This window comes from Mytilus edulis, chromosome 10 (assembly GCF_963676685.1).
Source record: "Mytilus edulis chromosome 10, xbMytEdul2.2, whole genome shotgun sequence".
Classification (NCBI taxonomy): domain Eukaryota; kingdom Metazoa; phylum Mollusca; class Bivalvia; order Mytilida; family Mytilidae; genus Mytilus; species Mytilus edulis.
In genome coordinates, this window is record NC_092353.1 from 62,446,147 (window position 1) to 62,469,013 (window position 22,867).

Here is a 22,867-nt window from a genome sequence, read left to right on the forward strand (position 1 = left end):
TTATCTAGACACGCCATATCCCGAGGTGTATTACTAACTTACACCCTAAGGTAAACCCTATATTTGTTAACATTGATTATTAAATGAAAAAGAACGGATAGCATATTTATGGACAATATGAAACCATGATTTATAAGATTTTTTTTCATCAAACCCCACTAGTAACCTTACTTTGTCTATCTGCGTTAAACTTTGACAAGTGAGTAGATTTTACTAAAAGTTGCTGTTTTGCATATTTCCGTTTAATCCATGTGCTAATACGGATCAGCAGGTCAAGGTTGACTGTTTCGTGCATTCTTATAACCAACAAAAATACATCAAACTCTTTGTATGCAGTTGTCAATATGGTCGGGTAAAAGAAGGACGACATTTTGAGTCTAGCGTTGGATTTGGTAGAAGGGACTAAAGATAAGGACTATATTATAATCCAAAGTACTTATATCTGTTTAATTAATGTAATTATAAATGTTTTTAACATATGTTACGGTTTTATTTAAAAGAAAAAAGCCAACCCCTCTTTTCTGAAGAATAACCAAACATTCAAATTCGGACATACTGAGGGAAAGGTGTGTCTGGATTAGAAACCCGACGACCAGACACGCTCAACATACAAAAATACAGATTAAATATTAAGGAACGGAACTCTCTTTTTTTGAAGCAATCTGGGTCGGGGGGGGGGGGAGGGGGGTCGGGAGTAATAACCCCCCCTTTTTTTTTAAAGATCAATGCTTTAGAATAGAGACAAAATTTTATCTTCAAACAAAGGAGAATTTGAAGATTTTTTTTCCTTTAAAAAAAGATACTTTTTAAAATACATTTTCGCTATTGGAATTTCCTAAAATGTGGTTTAATATCTTCAAACAACTTGTAGTAAACAATTATTACACCAGGGTTTTCGATATCACAAATTAGTCAAAACCAGATCTATTCAATTTACACTTGTTTCAGAAATAGAAACCTTCAAGTATAACAATAGAGCGGGGGTGTAATACGCGTTATGACTATTCATGCAAAAAGTGGTTAAATTGATTAGCGTATGTACTTTTAATTTAAATACTTTATAAATATCTGAAATAAATGAACAGGTATCTGAACTATGAATTTATATAGTTATATTTATTCCGGTTGGAGATTGTAATATTTAAAAGTAATTACCAATAAAAAAAATCCAGGGGATTCACCCTGAAATAACACATGACCCAAGGCTTATTAAACGATTCAAATCTTTAATAAATTCACAGTTAAGAAACTGCCTGATCCTACAATATTTTAATGTATTTATGAACATGCAGTAAAACTGTCAATTCTTATTGACATGATGAAATGATCTAAACTGGAGGAGTTTTGTAAATTTTGAGATCTTGTCCCAAACATGTGAAGGAGATTATGAAAGGTCAATTCCAAGTAAAGCAAAATTTGATTATTTCAGATTAAAACAAAACCCATGTTATTTCAGGTTTCATTCTGTGCACAATTTCACAATTCTGTAAAAAAATCCGATATTAATGAAACACAATGTAGTAACTATAATAATAGCGCTGTATAAGAATTTAATTTGTTGTAGATAGTATAAAAAAGTATTCTTTTGACTCTTAAATATAAAAATACCAGGAGGCTTAAAGTCATAAGAAACGAGTGACCGGTGAAAAATAATGTTCATCCAATTCTTGAACCAATGCATACAAACATTATAAACTTAGTCTTCTGTGCACGAATTTATCAGTTTTTTGTGTAAATTTCGTATAATCGTCAATTTTTTTTTCAATCGGTCAGTGTTGTAGTAAAAATATTACAGGTAATTAAAGTTCGTGTTTTGAAGCCGAAGTTTAACGATTGTCACCTGTTTGTCAACAATCGACAAAAAATCAACAAAAAACATGGAAATTGAGCACGTGTTTAACATGTAAATTTAGATAATAGTTTATTTTAAGGACATCCATGCGTATTGTGATCACTGGATTTTTATGAGATGGGTCACACTGAGGTCACTTTGCATACGGAAATATGTCGGGGGAATTGCTTCTTGGAAATAAAGCAAACTTCTTCTAAATATGAATAACTTAAAGAATTTTCTTCAGAAAAAAGTATATGTACATAAGTTTTATAATGAAAACTATCCATTGAGTAATAAAAAAAACATATGCATTATTTTTTTTGATTTGAGGTTTCTTATGACTTTAAGGTTTATGGATTTTGACCTTAAGCAACACCCACCAGTATTTGCATCCTTCGAGTGGTTGCTAAATTCCCTATAAGATACCAATACTTTAACCTTTTTATATATATAATTATTATTTTAAAACCCTTATCTTACACACATAACACAAAACAACATAAAACGCACATTTACAGATGTTTACCCTACTACCATAAAAAAAAAACCAACAAAAAACTCCATTTATAGGTATGAACCCACACATCCCACACAAGCAAACAAGACACAGGATTAAATGTTTCCTTTGGTCAACCTCATATCTGTCTCACCTTGTCAATTAACCAGTCTTTACAACTTATCAATTGATTTAGCTTTGTTTGTCTATTATCAGAAGAAGATTTTAAAATCTTCTTTAAATTATTACATTATCATCTGTTCATATACATTTAAGTTGATGTGCAACAAAAGAAAAACAATTGATAAAACGTAAAAGAAATAACTTTCATATAAATTTGTTAAATGTTGTCCGCTGTTCCCCTATTTTTTTACTTTTTCACCTATTAAGTCTGTTTATTTTGTTCACATATCGTTGTCAACATAATGACATTTGATGCGATTACATGCGAGAGGTTAAGCTAGTTAATAAAACCAGGTTTTATCCACCATTTTCTACATAGGAAAATGCCTGTCCCAAGTCAGGAATATGACAGTTGTTATTCGTTCGTTTGATGTGAGTGATTTTTAATTTTGACATTTGATTAGGGACTTTCTTTTTGATTTTTTTTAGAGTTCAGTATTTTTGTGATTTTACTTTTTAGACTGAAAAAAAAGGTATAGTACATGTCGAAAATGGGTTAAGACTTTTTCAGACTTGGGTCGAGTAATGTCTAGTAAAAATCAGACCAATTCAAACTGGTCGAGTAAAACTCAGTACAGTCAATTTCATTTATTGGCCATTTCAGACTTTTACTGGGTTTTTTTGTGAAATAAAACACTATTCAGTTTCTTTATACCATTTTTTAATATTAAGAAAGCAATACTAGAAGTATAACCTCTTGAGTAAAATTGAATTGGATGTGGAACATCTCGTTTTTTGCACCAATTTTAGTCTGATTGATGTTCATAAAGCAAAAATTTGATATGTCCATATTTCCTATTCCAGATCTTGAATCTTTACGAAAAAAACAAAATTGAGAATGGAAACGAGAAAGGTACCAAAAAGACAACAACTGGGTCTTCTATGAGTGAGACAATTCCGCATTCAGAGGTGGGTTACAGCAGCCCCAAATACAAATGTGTGTGCTTGCTCAGCAAAAATGGACGTCACACTTCATATACATGAACCAAAATTTAAAAAAAAAATTAAAAAAAAAACGGTCTAACAAAGACTTTGGACAGGCACACAAATCCCACAGAGCGAAACATGTTTTGTGAAATCTCAACCCTCCCATCAATACGCGCAGTAAAACTCAGTTAAAAAAAGGACGAAATCGTTGCGAGAATAAATAACAGATAAAAGCTTGTAAGCAAAATGACAATGATACACAAATTAACAAAGAACTACAAACAGTTATGAACATGTCAGCACCAGACCCCAATTAAACCGATTGAAAGAGTATGTCTTTGTCATATCAAAATCAAGCACAATCCCTCCCGTTAGTCCATCATTTATAACTTTGGTGGTAACCATAAAAGCTTTTTAAAGACCTAATTGTAAGGTTCCGCTGTTATTATAATTCTATAATATATATTTAAAAAAAAGATACACAGAAAAAATAACCAGAAGTTGTACTAGTATTCAATTTTATATTTTGACCTTGAAATTTGCTGTTGATTGATTCTGAACGATAAAGACATGATCGATACATTTTTTTTTATAACTTGCCAAAATTATGTTTATCATGTTTATATCATAGAATTGAGAATGGAAATGGGGAATTTGTAAAAGAGACAGCAACAGCAGAAACAGGCTACCAATGGTTCTTCAATACAGCGAGAAAATCAAGTACCCAGAGGCGTGCTTCAGTTCGTTCTTAAACAAAAATGTGTACTAGTTCAGTGATAATGTACGATATATTAAGCTGCGAAATATACTAATACAAAAGAAAAAATCATTCAACACTAACAAAGGCCAGAGCCTTCTGACTTGGGACAGGCTACAAAATGCAGCCGAGTTAAACATGTTTTTTAGATCTCAATCCTCTCCCTATACCTTTAGCCAATGTAGAATAAAGAAACACATAACAATACGCACAGTAAAACTCAATTTAAAAGAAGTCCGATGTCAGAATAGGTAACAAAAGAAACGAAGCAAAATGACAATGATACATAAATTAACAAAGGACTACTAGCAGTAACTGACATGCCAGCTACAGCTCCAGACCTCAATTAAACAGATTGAAAGATTATGTCTTTCAATCAGCACATTCCCTCCCGTTAGGGGTTTAGTATCATACCATCATAAAACATGTAAGAAAAACATAGCCCGTATCATTCCAACAACTGGTTTTAGAATAAATATGTTATGTCGGATGCACAGACTTTATAAGTGAATCAATATTAAAGCCAAAACATGCCATCTTTAATTACATAACAGTCAGTATCGTAACTATAACCCTTCTCAATAAGTCTGTTTAAAGGTTTTGTTAGCTTTTCAGGTGAATGCCGACATGTTTGTGCTTTTTAAGGAATATTACCATGGAAGTTTAAAATTTTAATAAAAAAGTATGGGTCAAGGGGATTTTACAAGCTAAAGTTTAAGCAAAATTGTTTGATTTCATATAAGGAATAATACATAAAAAGCCAATTTCTATGATAAAAAGAAAGCGAAAGGATACCGTTATAAGATAGATGGATAGATAAAATATATGGAGGGAAGATAGCTCTTATAATTTGCGTGTAAAATAAATCAAGAGAAATTAGGGTCCCGAGACTCCTTTTCGTGCCACAGTTTAATTTAAATACATTCACTACATATTTTTTTTTATAAAAGTTTAAGTTATGTTCCTCTATTTGACGAAGCAAAAACAAATAAATATAGCATCAGTCGTCTAACACAAAACTTTTTTTATTTATATAAAAAGTCAAATGAATTACATGTCTGTCTCAAAATTGACACATATTTGATTGATGACCTAGACCGATTGTCATCTGGTATTGTATCTTACATTCTAAGATATTTATTGATTGGGACGATGACAAGGGAAAAATGCCAAACATTCTGATTAAAACAGTGCTAGTAAACGTCTTTTATTTGCATTTAGATGTTTACTTTTGCTTCAGGTGGTAGGCATCACTTAGACTTTAAGATGAAGACCATCAACAAAAGCTCAGTTTGAGTTTTGTCGAGCGTTTCAGGAATTGTTTGTTATCAATTATTGTAATGCGCCATTTACCATTTACTAACATATGTTCTAGTCATGCATTCTTCTTGGTATAGTTAATGTATACGTAAACCCCAAAAGGTCGAAGGTAAATAATATCAAACCATAATAACAAATACAAACAATATAGAAGATAAAAAGAGAGTCTATGGATATTAAAGGGACATTCAAACTCGTAAGTCGAAAATAAACTGACAACGCCAAGGATAAAAACAAAAATGACAAACAGCAGTACACATAACACAATATAAGAAACCAAGAACAGGACTGATCTCATAAGCTCCGCAAGGGTAAGAAGATCCTGCTCCACATGTGACAATCGTCGTCATGCTCATAATAATACAAACCCGGTGAGAAATCTTATTCGTTGGAGAAAAGAGAAAAGTGGACAGGATTAGAGATGCGAAGATTAAAACATTTATGTTGTCATCTGGTCCGAGTACACAGTTATTTCGTAGTGCATTTCTTTTAGACAATAATTGAAAATAAAAAAAAATCTCACCTGCGCGTTATCAATAATATTTTTACAGTGTGTAATACTACTTTTGGGACAAATTATATCAAAATTATAGAAAACTTCATCGGCTGTAACTCAAAATATGGACACTTTTATGTTGAAATCTTTTGACAGCTTCCGAAGTGCTAATTTTTCACTCCGTTCAGCTGGACCAAATTAAATCCATGACCCAAATCTTTTTACAGTGTGATTTCATCCCCCTACTTGCTATTTGAGGCATAAAACATGAAGAAATACATTTGGAAGAGGTATAAAAAAAAATTGGCAAGTAACACACTGTCCCCACGAGGGACTATACAACGAAAATCAAAGGACGATAACTATGTCCTCGGACCATCTGTAAAACGGATAATCAATGACTGTAAGATAAGATAAGACATGAATTTTTCAGCAAAGCTGTGCTTTTATGTATATAGTGAACTATACGATTGATGAGTCTTCTCACCTTGATCAATCGAATGCAACAAGCAAACTGCATAACTTCAGGAAAATATTGACATCATTTTTTTTAAAATAAGTTGACCACAATGGACATAAGAAAATGAAATTAGCGGACAATAGACTTTAGAAGCAGTTTGTTATAATTACATTTGTATGCGGTGGGATGAAAGAACATATAATTCGTAATAATATATACTCAATATTTACTTAATGACCATATGTTTCAATATGATGATACAAATTTCTTTTAATCTTTGATTTATTCATTAATTGCTGCAAATGTCAATTCTTTTCCCGGCAAAAAACTCTGCCAAGATTTTATTTTAATTTTATCACGAATTAAGTCGATTAAGAATTTTTATAAAGTACAAAGGATATTAAGTCAATAATTATAGTTAATACTTTGCATTTTTAATGTCTTTTCTGCTTTTGTTGCTATTTGTCTATTCAAAAACACATTTACATCTCATCCAATTAACAACCCCCTCCTCCTCCGCCTCCGTCTCCTCCTCCTCCACCACCCCCTCCTCCTCCTCCTCCGCCTCCGTCTCCTCCCCCTCCACCCCATCCTCCTCCTCCTGAGTGTCCTCCTCTGTCAACCCATCCTCCTCCCCCGTGTCTCCGTCCACCCCTTACTCCACCCATTCCTCCACTGCCTACTTTCCCTGAAGAACTTATATAATAAAATAGTATTATCACAGTAATAAATGCCACTGCTATCAATGGCGCAGCCCAGATCCAATGGTTAAGTTCATCCGAACATTCTCCTTCTTTCAAAGCTTTCCTGAAAATAAAGTTATATCAATATCTAAAATTATAATATCAAAGTTTATATATATTTAGAACAAACACATTTGTTACAAATTGAATGTATTTGTGTAGGAGTTTCAATAGTATTTAAGTTTGCATCCAACACTTTGACTAAAATTAATTTGGCTCGTTTAATTTTTATAAGATTTTCACAAAATATTTACTTTGACCTTTTGAAACCGATACTTTCACGGAAAAATTTCAATGGATATATAGCAGTTGGACAAACACTAATTTTGATCATTGAGAAGCTTAACATTTCCTTAACAATAGAACGTGATTTAAACGTTTAGCTGATTTTACAGAGTTATTTCCCTGTAGTGTTAGGTACCACCTTAAGTTTGAAAAAAAATAATTATGTTATTCTTTACAGTAACTTCTGTAGGATACAGTATTAAATGAAAAACTGGATTTCTAATTGACTTCATTTCCAGATTCTTCATTTCCAGATTCGTATATTTATTACTCTCTCTAAATACATTGATAGAAAATAACCTTGTTAATGTTTTCTAGGCTGTGTTGAACATAACCTATTGTTATATATAACATCTTTTCAAAATTTCGCGACGTCAAACTGTGACATATCGGGAAAAGATGCATTTTCGACTGATTTTTACCATTCAAACTGATTTAACTTGAAAATGAGTTCATTGAGCCCTATTTTTTAAAATGACATTCGGTTTGATTACGTATGAAGATTATTTGTACCAATTTTCATGAAAGGGTCATTAAGGCAATTTTTTTTAAATTTGATAAATATACAGCAAAAAATGATTTTTTTTTTCTACATTCATGAACATTTGATAAATTTTAGTTATTTCTAAACAAAACAAATCATAAATTTATAGAATTCTTATATAAAACAGAAATAACAAATAATTTAACAAAAATCAGCTTGTGTTTATCTTTTAAAACAAAAAGGTTATGCATTTCTGTCGGAAGGACAAATACGTCCACAAATCCAAATTTTGAGCAAATATCTGAAATTTCGACCTCATTTTACTCAAAAAGTAGCACATGAAGGTATATTTTTTATCACATATTTAATTTAATCAGGTAAAAAATAGCCTCTTCGTAAATTTTCATCAAAATTTCATTATGGGATCAAAACTGTATCATATGCCCTTGAAACAGGGTTTTATTCTCGCTTCATCTACTAAATAAATAAACAAATATATCTCCTGTATCCGTATGTTAAATTAACTTCTATTTCTCACTTTTAAATTTATTGGAAGTCAAATTTAGAAATAATTCATGGTATCATGCGGTTTTTGGAAATTCACTAAATAGTGCTAAAATATTTCATAGCTTCGTCGAAAATAGTGCTAAAATATTTCATATCTGCTTTTGTAATTTTTTTAATGAGATTAATTTAAAAGTTTTGCTTTAATAGTTCATACAATTATATGGAATCAATTCGATAAGCTATCTTATTGTTTAGGTCAATTTTCATTTGCATAAAAAGATAGACGAAGTGATGCAAACGGAACATTGAAATCTTGTGTCACAACTTTGAACAGATCTAACTAGTATGCAGAGCAGTTTTAAAAAACGCTGATTGTAACGTGTCGACAGCGGCCTTTTCGTGCGTTGCCTTAATTGTTATAGTAATAAATTCATGGAAAATATTACACGGCATTTGAAAATACGGAAAATATCATGGCACTATTTTGAAAATCTGTAAACACAAACTGTGTTTATTGTGCAAAAGCCTTTTGTCGACGTCAAAAACAATGGGGTTATTCGAATATGTCTCATTTGGCGTAGAGAACAAAAATCTTCTTACGCCCATCATAGACGCAACACATACTTGTTAACCTTTATTTGTCTGTTTATCTATCTGTCAGTGTCAAACAAAGGACAATCGTTAATTTATTTAATTATAAAATCACCACACAGTATACTACTACTACAACTACAAATTTTGTACTTATCTTATATTTGTGTGTAATATATCTATCTTTCGTTTCTAATAAATCATGAGTTGATTGTATAAGATATATGGAATATATAACATCTATATACCATGCTAAACAATTAAATTGTGAAGTTGAATATTTTAGCATAATTTTACCAATTGATAATCCTTACTAGTATTTTGAATAATAATTACTACTTTATTACTTTTTTTTTCTTGGAAGGAGCGCTTGCTCTATGTACAAATCTAAAATGAAAAATATAATTTAATCTCAAACTTAATTTTGTTTGAATTTTACTAGTACAAATCTTAACCTTTTCTTTTAACACCCTTTTCAAAATCTTGGATCCCCACCAAGAAACAAAATTAATCGTATAATTTTCAAAAGAATTAGATTCAAAGTACTTACTTGTATTCCTGCACCATGAATTTTAATCCTCCTTCAAAATCGTCAGCTGAAAAATAATCTTTTTTGGCTTCTTTGAATATGCCTTCTATACACTCTTCATTCAAAACTTTTAAAGCAGCTTTGCCTGCTGATGTATATACCTTAATTAAGAATAACAACAGATACATTGTTGGTAAATACTCAAATCCAAGATTTCGAATAAATATCTACTTGAATAAACTCATCATAGATACCCGGTTTATAATTTATAGAAAGACCCATCAGCAACACTCGAATAAATAAAGTTAAAAAAAAACGATTTAAAATAGATCATAAAGTGAGAATTGAACAATAACCAGGACCCAAAATCTCGAAAGAAGTGAGTGAATTATCAGCATTGACTTTTTTGTGATCATGTACACTGCACTTAAAGTTTTAGGAAAAGAAATGAAGGTAAAAATGTTTATATTTTAATCTAAGGCGAGGTTTGAACGGATTTTAACAAACAAAAAGAAAAGGAATTCAAAGATTTGAAACTGCCCAGACTATTTTCAATTATGAAACTATGACATTTATCTGTCAAACTGCTTTGGCCATTTATGAATACCAAAGGTCCAGTCTCTGACCTTATATCGCCTTATTCTTGTTTATATATATATTACAATGTGTTTCCGTACAGTTTTATTTTTGGCGTTAATTATAGCATAAAGTAAAATCACAAAAAGAAAAGTTCCTAATCAAATGGCCAAATCAAAAGCTCAAACACACCAAACGAATGGATAACAACTGCTATATTCCTGACTTGGTACAGGCATTTTCTTATGTAGAACATAGTGGATTGAACCTGGTTTTATAGCCAGTAAAACCTTTCACTTGTATGACAATCGCATCAAATTCCATTATATTGACAACGATGCGTGAACAAAACAAACAGACACAATAGGTAAAAATGTCACAAATAGGGGTACAGCAGTCAACATTGTGTTATCATCTTAATCACTATAAAAAAAAATGTAACAATGAAGCACAACAAGGTATACATCAAATTTAACATTTTCATTTTCCGATTTATTATACGATTTTATTTATATGTAAAATCCACCCATAAAGAAATGAATATTTTAAGTACTAGCGTAGCCTCGCGCGTTAGACGTCACATAGGTAGATATAAAATAAAGTTGTCGTTCAAAGTATGACGGGATACATAATTACATAGTAGCGTCACACGAATATCACAAAAAAACAGACCATCTGTTAAGTTGATATTGAATATTTATCAAGAAGGTCTTGGTACCTTTCGATGAACTTATTTTTAGAAAAAGGACGAGAATTTCTTTGACATACCCCTGGTAAATCAACTTTCTTCCCAGACACTGGTGACGTTTTACAAAGTCTGAATAGCATGATATAGTAAATAGGGGCCAGTTTCACGAAGCTGTCTTGGGACCAAGACATGTCTTAGTATTGTCTTACGATATATATCATTCCTTAGTGTTTTTCACAAAGTGTTCTAAATCAAGACATTTCTTATAGTTGATCATAAAAATAGGACTATGCGAGAAGTTAATTATGATCTTAGGATAGTCATAAGTTTATTTATTTAAATTGCACTCATTTTTTATATTAATTTTACAAATTATCTAATTATCATCTAATTATCTATTTCCCTTTTTTTGCTTAAAACTAAATATTTATAGATTGATTATTATCACGAACTCTCGACAACGAACATTCCATGTATTGATGTCAAAAATGCACGATTTTATTCTATTTTAACCTGATTATAACTGATACAGTGACAAATTGATATCAACTCACGTGTACAAAATGAATGTCATCAGGTTATTCCCCCCCCCCCCCCCAACTTATATTTAAAGTTTCAAATATATATTGGTGTATCATCTATAGATAATAATATAAATTACACTTATTTTTCATATTTATTTTACATATTATCTAATTATATCATTCAAAACGTTAGGTAATATATGAGAAGACATTCTAAAACAACATGAATATTTCAATAAACCATGTTAATATTTGAAAATTAAATGAACTTGCGACAGGTTTAGGATATGTTTGATATGATTATCCTAAGACAGCTTCGGTGCGAGGTCTCATATATGGCTCCAATAGTCATAAGAGGACCATAAGACATGTCCTAAGATATATCTTATGATAGCTTCGTGACACCGGCCCCTGGTTCGTTGATTTTTTTAGCTCACCTTTTCTCATCACTTGGCGTTCATCGTCCGTCGTCGTCTGTAAACTTTTTAAAAAATCTTCTCCGAAACTACTTGGTCAAATTCAACCAAACTTAGCCACAATCATCATTATGGTATCTAGTTTAGAATTTGTGTTCGATGACCCGACCCGGTAAGATTGTTCATCAGGTCAAGATCTATCTGCCCTGAAATTGTCAGACGTATCAGACAACCTATTGGTAGGTTGCTCCCCCGGAATTGGTTAATTTAAGGAAATTGTGCATTTTTTGGTTGTTATCTTGAAAATTATGAAAGATAGAGATAAACTGTAAACATAAATAATGTTCAGCAAAGGAATATCTACAAATAAGTCAATAAGGCAATGCATGCTTCGAAATCCGGGAGGAATTTTTCATCTGCTTTTCTTACTTCATTCCACGTTCGTTAAAATGATTACGGCATAATGTTTTTAGACCGAATTTCAGTTGGTAACAAGAACAAGAATAGAATGAAATAAGAAGTTTTACACTACTTACCTGCCTATCAAAACGTGAAAGGAATATCACAACATTATTTCCACATGCCGTCTCCAAATTCCATCCAGTTTTCCGTAAATAATCCGCAAAATTCTTTGCATCGATTGTTTGGTCCCTGAATTAATTCAGAAATCATGTTTCTTAAGACGATTAAAATATGTGCATGTAAACACATGTTAGATGTTTTTACTTTAACTATATTTTAATTGTATATCCGTTGACATTGTTTGATATTTTTTTTCACTTTCCATTTACTATAGAAGGCCATCAAATTAATTAACTTACTCATGTTACTGGAAAAAGTTGAGCAAAATTATTCTGATCGGTCAGGTAAATAATTAACACAAATTACGTAAGTAACGCATATTCCCTACATGTATTTGCCTCTTGCTTATAGAAGAACTGTTTATGACAGAAAACCGGACATATATGACTGAAATCAGATTTGTATGAGCCATCAACACCAGTTTCAGAGTATTTATAAAACAGCGTGCACAATGTCCGTTGTGAACTCCAAAGAACTGTTTGACTGAACATAGTATATTGACATTAACGGTACCTAGTGTTTGCATCAGATGCGCATTTGGGTCTCTTAAGTCATGCCCGCTCGAGGCAAACATATTTGAAAATTCTTAGCTTTTCCAAAAGATGAAAACCTTTTGTCTGAAGAGTACAAACAAGTTTTATCAAAGGTGGGCATGTAACTTAGCTTTGCATTAGAGAGATATATTCCTTGATTTAAAGTAATTTCTAAAATTTTGTAACAGCAAGTTAAAAAATAACCCGAATGTTCATCCAAGTACCGAAGAACTTATAACTGCATTGATGATATTATCGGGGACAAACATTTCACCAGTAGAGGCTTCTCGGAATTGAAATCTAGAAATTGACAATGAATATAAAATAAGGAGATGCAGTATAATTGCCAATAACACAACTATCTACTAAAATGTAAATGAAGTGGATGTAAGCAAGCATTGGAAACCGAACGGCTTTAAACAATGAGAAAAAACCCTTCCGTTTAGTCGGTTATTTAAAGTGTGATAATGGCTTGATATTGTATATTGACGGTATAAAGGATGATAGATTTCAATTACCATATCTGGAACATTCAGTCTCTGTGTAGCAACATTCCAATAGCATTATATTTTGAGTAATTTTTTTTTATCTATATAGTATATATATTCCACTGAATACGATGTTCCATCTTATTTATTCTAATTTATAAGATTATATATCACTTCAAACTACTCCCAGAGTCTGAAAAGACTATACTTTGTGGTCAACCATTTAACTTGACAAGACTCGACATAATAACGACATTACCTCACTGTACTTAACGGTATTCGACTTTGGTCGCGAATTTACTTAATAAGTCTGATTGAGTACTTGATAATTTTGATATACTCTAAATATGGTCTCGACCTGTATTGACTCAGTCTTGACCAGGCTCGACTTTAAAATTTAGTCTAGACTTGTTATATATTGATCTTACAAAATTTCATGTTAATTTGAATTTTGGTTCATTGCTTCAAATTAAATAATTTAATTTATAGGTAAAAAAGCTACAATTTTCAGTTCTGATTAAATCAAGAATGCCATGTTATTGGTAGTTTGGTGTATTGCTGTCAAAAAATTGGAATTAATTAAAAAGGTTTAAAAAAGCCAGAATTTTCCATTCGTACTTAATTCAGATAGTCACCTATAAATGTTTGAATTTTTTTTCCAAATCAACTTGGATTATCATAAAACTATATAGGCTTGACAATTACCGACTTCTAAATTTAGTCTAGCTATATACAGACTACTTATATATTGATCTTACAGAATGCCAGGATGGTTGGTAATTTGATGTAATGCCGTCAAGTTTAGGAACTGAATACATAGGTATGTAAAAAGGTCGAATTTTCAGTTCCGACTAAATTCAGATAGTCACCTTATAAACGTTCTATAACTTTTTAAAATCAACTTGGATTTTCATAAACTATAAAAGTATGATACCTGTAAAGTTATATGGAAATCCAAGTTGATTTGGAAAAGTTATAAAACAATTTAAAGTTGACTATCTGATTTTAGTCCGAACGGAAAATTTTTAGCTTTTTGGACTTTTTAAATAAATCTTTTAATTTGACAGCAATGAACCAAACTACCAAATAACCTCGAATTTTGTAAGATCAATATATATTTGAGATAGATACGCTGATTCAGACCAGTCTAGACTAAATTGAAAGGTCAAGACTGAGTCGAGACATGCGAGACTGATCAAGACTCGGCGAGACCATATTCAGACTATACCAAAATTATCAAGTACTTAATAAGACTTGTTAAGTACTAGTAAAGTACAGTTAATTACAGGTTAGTACTGTCGAGATTATATCGAGTCTTATCAAGTACAATCTGTGCTAGACCTTACTGGTCGATCACAAACTATGGTCTTTTTAGATTCTGAGCATTGTGTATGTCGAAGATGGCGTTCATTTCAAATACAATACGAATCACTGAGGGAAATTACTTTCCCTATACATTCATTATTGGATTTCTGATCAAATAATTAATTCATACGAATATATGATCAATACAATACGATTTATCCAATAAATTATTAAGTATGACTAAAAGTAGAATATTACCCAGAATCCATTTGGTTAACTACAGCTAACCAAATTCTGTATGTATTGATGGTACCACAGAAATCAGAATCTGCTGGAACATCAACAAGCAATCTATCAATTTCATTAGCTGAAAAAGACAACACAGAATTGACATTGAGCATATTCTGTTTTCAAAATATATATCTGTATATCACAAGCTTTTTGTTTTAAACTTTTAAATATATTAGAATAATCATATATTACTTGATGTATTTTAAAATTTGATGAAAATCTTTGAATTAATTTTTTATAGCATTATTATGTACATGTTGCGTTTTTGTAAATATTATAACTTGTATAATGCAAAAATATAAGTTATAACATGTACAAAAGTACCTCGTACATGTTATAACATATTGCATGTATTGCTTGACAATGGTTTTAACTTGAAGAAATTTTGAAAATAAAGATATGTTTATTAAAGATTGCATATTTTGGCGTTAATATTGATTCACTTATAGGGTCTTTGCATCGGAACTAAACACATGTATTATTAATAAACCAATTGTTGGCATGACACGGGTTATGTTCTTCTCATGTATGTTATGATGGGGTATGATACTAAACCGCTCATGGGGAGGATTGTACCTGATATTCATATGATGAAAACATAATTTTTCAATCAGTTTAATTAAGTCCGGAGCTGGCATGTCAGTTAACTGCTAGTAGTCTGATGTTATTTATGTATTATTGTCATTTTGTTTATTTTCTTTGGTTACACCTTCAGTCATTAGACTCGGACTTCTCTTGAAATGAATTTTAATGTGCGTATTGTTATGCGTTTACTTTTCTGCATTGGCTAGAGGTATAGGGGGAGGGTTGAGATCTCACAAACATGTTTAACTCCGCCGCATTTTTGCGCCTGTCACAAGTCAGGAGCCTCTGGCCTTTGTTAGTCTTGTATTATTTTAACTTTTAGTTTCTTGTGTACAATTTGGAGTTAAGTATGGTGTTCATTATCACTGAACCAGTATATATTTGTTTAGGGGCCAGCTCAAGGACGCCTCCGGGTGCGAGAATTTCTCGTTGCATTGAAGACCTGTTGGTGACCTTCTGCTGTTGTCTGCTCTATGGTCGGGTTGTTGTCTCTTTGGCACATTCCACATTTCCATTCTCAATTTTATTCTATTATTACAACAGTCGTTATCAACCTCAATAAAATTTTCATCATTTTTTTAATTCATAAAATTATTCGTCTCGTGCAATGATCTTTTTAGTTTAAAAAAAAGAATAATTTGGAGATTATTCAGAAGCCAAAAAATGTTGAATGAGCAGATTCAATAACTGCGAAGATATTTATAACCTAGTGTTGTCCCATGAAAACAATTTCCTCTCTCTGGCTTTTATAGAGTACTAGAACACATCCGCGAGATCGCGGGCATTTAGAGCGTGGTTGAAAGTATGTAAACTGTAGTAGGAAGAATGTTTGTAAAATATTTTATGACTGGAGAATTTCAGGAAAGGTATCAAAAGGTACCTGGGGACAGGACAATTTGTTAGCACTTCCCCCCTTTTTTTTAAATCTGTATTTTTTTTGTTTTTTAATTTCAAAAATTTTCGCGTTTTAAACAAAATATCCGACCGCCTTTTATTTTTGTTTTCCTTCCAAAATAATCAAAACGGAATAATCATGAGCGAGGATGACAAATACGACTATGCATGGTACCTATAAGACACATACGCATGATGATTAATTTATTGTGGAAGGAAGAGAAGCGACACACATAATGCTGTCTTCTCATTTAATAGTATAGATGCCGAGGAGACATTGCTTTATGTTGTGCTTGCTAAAATAAAGGGGTAGGGGTATTACCCAAAATTTTGTTCTTAAAACTATCAGTTGAACCAGTTATCTACTTTATTTTCATTGGGGAAATCTTTGCTATTATTTAACAGCGTCACACTTCTGTACTGCATAATACATACAATTGTATCAAAACGCATTATGCCAAAATAAGTCATGAACCAATAAAATCTGAAACTTTGTGATCACTGTCCTTTAAAGAAAATAAGTTCTGGGCTTTTGATTATTGTTCTTTATTACTAGTATTCAATAAATTCCAAATGTTGATTTTGCTTTATTTTAATTTATTTTATAAATTTTGTACAAGTTAAACCTATTTTAAAGCAATATTTTGGGGTGGTTGCCTGCAAATAATGATAACGCATGTATTATTGGTGCAATCACTTCCAGTTTGAGATACATTTAGGTTTCAGGGGCAGAAGGAAAATGTATTTTTCCAAATCAGAATAATGCATGTGAATGTGGTTTAAAGACATAATGTATTTTAAGGGAATGTTTCATTACACTGAGATCAACATGCATAGCAATATTACTATTTTACTCAAGATGTTGTTGAAATATTCACCTCACTCATTATTTTGATCCTTTTATGGATAAATAGTTCCAACTCGATATTCATATATTTTAACTGAAGAAAACCTGTGATGAACAAGGCTGTAAAAAAACGGGTGTATCCAAATAATGGGCCAAAAAAGTTAATTTTATCACACTCCAGAAAAAAAAACATACAATTTACCTTTCGGTACATGACAGAGTTTGAATACTACTTGATTATATTATAAAAATACCATTATATTTTATTATAGATAACAGATCAGAAAGTGTATAATTTATACGATGTTTAATACGTTGATTACGGTTTTTGCGTTTACCATGAGAACTATTATTTCTAAGTCGTTTATCGACAATATCTATGACATCGATAAAAGTTTTAGTTATGTTCCCCTGTCCTAATATTGTGTCATTGAGACCAAGAGGATACGCGGTTTGAAGTCAAGATTTTGATTTTTTTATGTCTAAAATACAGTAAAGGTATTCGTGATTTCATCTGTAACATTCTCGTCCCGTCCGTCCCACATATTGAATACTATACCACATTTAGACTGAGTTCAAGTCACCACATATATAAAGTGTAGAGTTTTTCAAGTAATGTCACAGGAACAGGAGAGCAAAAAAAGCTCTCCAGTTCACTGTTGACCTTACAGTATTTTGTGAAGTTAATTTAAAACAGGTTAGTCACTTTTTGCTATTGCACGGGGAGAAATTTGATGATATCTACGAGCAGTCTTGTTAAACAATCTGGCTGCAGAGGCATTACCAATACATATTCTAAAAGTTGGGTTGTTATTAATTTCCTTTTCATCACGTAAAATGATGATAATCTAAATAGAGATATCGCAAAATAAAAAAGACCGGAGGTTGTAGCATATCTTTTTTTAGTAAAAGTATCTGTATCTATATCTTGAACTTTTGTTAACTTGATGATAACCTCAACCTTGATTTTGTTAGCAAATATTGTCCTAGAGACCCTTTTTTACGATGTGTTATAAAGCACTTGAAATCGACAAGAATTAGCTTGAACCCGTAGGCTGCCATTTACAAATGTATAGATACAAGATACATAATTAACTCGGAGGTCCAGATTCGATACGATTATTATCTTATTTACCTGATGAATTGTTCAAGATTTGACAAGGATCACAAATAAAAGTTGAACTACAGAATCTTCCACACAATCCACTCTCAGTCGATGGATTTGGCATTTCCGACGGAGAATATCCAGAATGACAGTCTGGAGATGAACACTGTGAACAGTAACCATGTTGTACAAGTAGAACACATATTATCACTGGGCAAAAGTTAATCAAACCATAACCTGATGTTTTCTCCAAATGAATAAATTTAGTCAGTATGTATTCCCATATAGTCAATATCATTTTTATGACTTTGAATATAATTCATAAAATAAAAATAAGTTCCTGTATCAGATCCAAATAACTTCTGTAGAAACAGTATAAGGCAGGATGTACATATAATATACCTTGATATGCAAGCAGCGAATTAATTGACTTGCGGTTATTATGGTTATATGTACTTTAAATTAAGATACATAAATATAAAAATTAATATATATTCGTTCCGGTTGAATTTTGAAAAATTAAAGATTTATTACAAATGAAGATATAGGGTAGTTACCCTAAACATTATACAGGACTTTATGTTATTATAACATTATGGTGCATTTCTCAACATGTACCCAAATTGTGAATCCCTAAGAAACGCAAATTTTTTTTTTAGGGATACAAATCAAGTCGTGTTGTGTCTGGTTTAAGGTAGATTCATGGTATACCGCCATCTTGGATTGAACAATCACAGTAAAAAATCGGTCTAGTTATTTGCCTAAATCTGCAAATTTGGAGACAGATTTGCAATTTGATGGTTAGACTGTTTAATAATATAAAGAAAACTTGGCAATTTATTGTATAATTCAAAATAATTAAACAAATATCATTTTGTTATGCTTTTTGAATCATTTTTTTCAAATGAGCCATTTAAGGGAAGATAACTCTTTTAGTAAAAAATTTATACTGGACAGATAGGGAATTTTTTTCTTTTTACTTGTAGCAAGAAAACAAGTTCGGTGACACCATTTTTTCTTTTTATTTTCTTAAAACATATTACAAAACCAATCTTTTCACAATTTATTTCAAAATTCTATCTCATAGATTATTTTTTATGCACACAATTGTGTTTTTCCATTAACAATGTAACCAAATTTAGGCAATTTTCAATGACTCATAGCTTGAAAAATAGCACGGTGACCCCTACTTTTTATTATATTTTTGAAAAGAGCATATTAAAATCTTCATTCTGGCTAAGTATAAGAAAATTCTGTCTCAAAAAAGATTTACTTATGATCTACCTTAAGTCGGTACGAAATGTTGCAAACTCCCGTCATGTCTGAATAAAATTGAATATTGTAACCTAACATTGAACAATAACATAATAACTATGACAATAGCGCTGTTCAAAAGCTAGATTTGTTGGATATGAAATAAAAAATAAATATAATGACCCCCCCCCCCCCCCCCCCCCTTAAACCGGTAATATTGAATTCACACAATTTGCAGTTTTTTTCAATAATGACCCCGGATTAACATCCATCAGTATTTGCATCTGTCAAGTGGTTGCAAAATCTCCCTACGATATCGGACTGTAACTTATAACATGTCATTATGGTATTAACTCCTATTGAACCCATATAACCAACAACAACAAAAAAAAAAAAAAAAACACACGTACAGATGTTTCCCTTAACACTATTCCTAAACAAATATAACCCAAATATATGAAGGACGACACACATTTCACAGAAACATTCAACACTTAAGAACCAAATGTTTCCCTTTACCAATCACCCTAGTTACCAAACCATGAGTTTTTGTTTTCCTTAAAATCTTTTTTTTTTTGTTTCTTCCGTTAGATTTATTTGATTTACTATATATGAAGAAACCATTTCATTTTTGATTTACTATATTAATTCTAATTACAGATAAATTTCGTGAATCTTTACACTTTAAAGAATTATTATATCTGCTTGATTTTTTTCTTAAAGTTGCGTGATATGCATTTAATTTTGAAGTTATATATACCACCATCATATGAATGGAAATAGTTTTATACGGAATGTAGAGTGAATACAGACTTATCAAGTCACAGTGAATTGTTCGTATTGTATACCGTAAAAAAAAAAGCCGACTACAGGTTAATGAGTTGTGTTACAGAGCATGAACATAAGTAATCTAAAATCATGTCTCATATACAAATTAACATTTATGAGGAACTCTTACCTATATATTCGCGAAGACTATCCAGTTCGCTTGATATCTGTGGAGCTTCAATGTTGGATACTAGAACACTTTCAGATATGTTGGTGTATTTTTTCGACTGCTCCAGCCATTCTACTTTAAAAGATGTAAACTTTGTGTGAATTTTTTCCAATTCACTGTTGTGGCTTTCAATATCTGAGACTAAATAGTCTATATTTCTATTCAGTTTTCTTAAAGGCATTTCAATCCCTGAATTTCTGCTTCGAGAGTCTGAAAAAACACAAGGACTGTCAAAATTTGATTAAAAATTTAATAGATTAAAGAAATTTAAAATGGAAGCGTCTATCTACACGAATAGTCATATCAAACGACAGAGAGAGTACATAGTACTTTTAAGCTGAAAATATGCTAAATATGAAAATATGCTTTATATTATGAAAATATATTTAACATGAAATATGCTTAATATGAAAATATACTGAATATAAAAATATGCTTTATATGAAAATAATTATGCTTTACATGAAAATATGCTTAATATGAAAATATACTTAATGTCATATTTGTTTTTCGTTCATTATTTTGTACATAAACAAGGTCGTTAGTTTTCTCGTTTGAAATATTTCACATTTGTAATTTCGGTGCTTTTTATAGCTGACCATGCCGCGGTATGGGTATTGTTAATCGTTGAAGACAGTAAGGGTGACCATTAGCTGTTAACTTCTATGTCATTTGGTCTCTGCAGGGTGGAGAGTTGTCTCATTGGCTATTAATTCGCATTTTCTTATTAATGAATTAAAAATAATAAAATTTAACGAGACGTCAACTAAACGAACAACACAATAAAAAGAACATGTCTTAACAAGCAAAGGTATTTTTAAAGAACAAGTTCAAATTCATACCTTCGAGAAACGGGGATAATCTACTGATCAATAAATCGTGGTTCACTGAATTTCTCCTCAACAGTTGAACTTCTGCAAAAGAAATTCATATAACAGTTAATTTTAAATTGACTTTTGATATGAAAGCAGTTCTAAGTCTGGCACCTACTATGTCTCCAGTATTACTATAACCCAAACAAATAAATTGGTTATAAGAACATATTGCTTTTAAGAAACAGACGATGAAATAAGGTAAACAATAAAAATAAAAAATATAAGTGCAAAATTGGCTGGGAAAAAGTGGCTGTTATCTTGATTGGCTGCTAAAAGTGGCTGCCAGATTGAGTCTAGCTTTTTGTATGACTTATTTTACAAGATTTATCATTACTTGGTATTATTGAATCTGATAAATAAATTATATTATTGTATAGCAATATAATATTTCCCACAGAAAGTAACCAAAAGTTAGCGTGCAATAAATTCCAATATTGCACTAGTGCAATAAATCTTCAAAAATCCATGACGTCATCAACGTCAAAATCTAGTTTAAACCAATTTTTACTTTTTAATATTATATTGCTATACAATAAAAGGGTTATTGCATGAATATTGGGGAATATTGTCCCTCGTAGAACATATATTGCACTCGCAAGCTCGTGCAATATAAGATTCTACTCGGGACAATATTCCCCAATATTCATGCAATAACCCTATAATATCATTTTAAGTTTGAATTTTGATTATATATATGTAAACCTACGCTTAGTCAGTTTGTTGTTGAATCTGTATCTTTCGAATACAACGAAAGAAACAACAAAGCACAAAAAACAGCAGGATTACTTCCAACAAGTTTAGACCAATCTTAAAAGAATTGATAAAGTTATAGCGGCAAACTATAAGGCTTCAGATATCATGAATGTAAGAAGGAATTAAACATAGTACAAAATAAAAACATGATATGCCAAAGTCACAATGGCTTAACTTTTTTTCTGATATGTCAAAGTCACTATGGCTTAACCTTTTTCTGATATGCCAAGTAACTATGACTTAAACTTTTTCTGATATGCCAAAGTCACTATGGCTTAATATTTTAAACCATGATATGCCAAAGAAACTAGGGCTTAAACTTTTAAAACATGATATGCCAAAGTCACTTTGACTTAACCGTTTAAAACATGATATGCCAAAGTCACTATGACTTAACCGTTTAAAACATGATATGCCAAAGTCACTATGACTTAATATTTTAAACCATGATATGCCAAAGAAACTAGGGCTTAACCTATTAAACATGATATGCTAAAGTCACTTTGGCTTAACCTTTTAAAACATGATATGCCAAAGTCACT

At 31.2% G+C, this 22,867-nt stretch overlaps 1 protein-coding gene across 1 annotated transcript; it reads right to left on the minus strand.

Annotated features, from left to right (window-relative positions):
- Positions 1-6,970: 6,970 nt before the first annotated feature.
- LOC139492895 (uncharacterized) lies at positions 6,971-18,865 on the minus strand. The gene is made up of 5 exons (XM_071281046.1): positions 18,477-18,865; positions 14,983-15,091; positions 12,353-12,467; positions 9,634-9,773; positions 6,971-7,280 (listed from the first exon to the last, which is right to left on the minus strand). Exons 1-5 carry the CDS (start codon positions 18,742-18,744, stop codon positions 6,971-6,973), a joined length of 942 nt encoding a protein of 313 aa, XP_071137147.1. The 5' UTR covers positions 18,745-18,865.
- Positions 18,866-22,867: the final 4,002 nt, after the last annotated feature.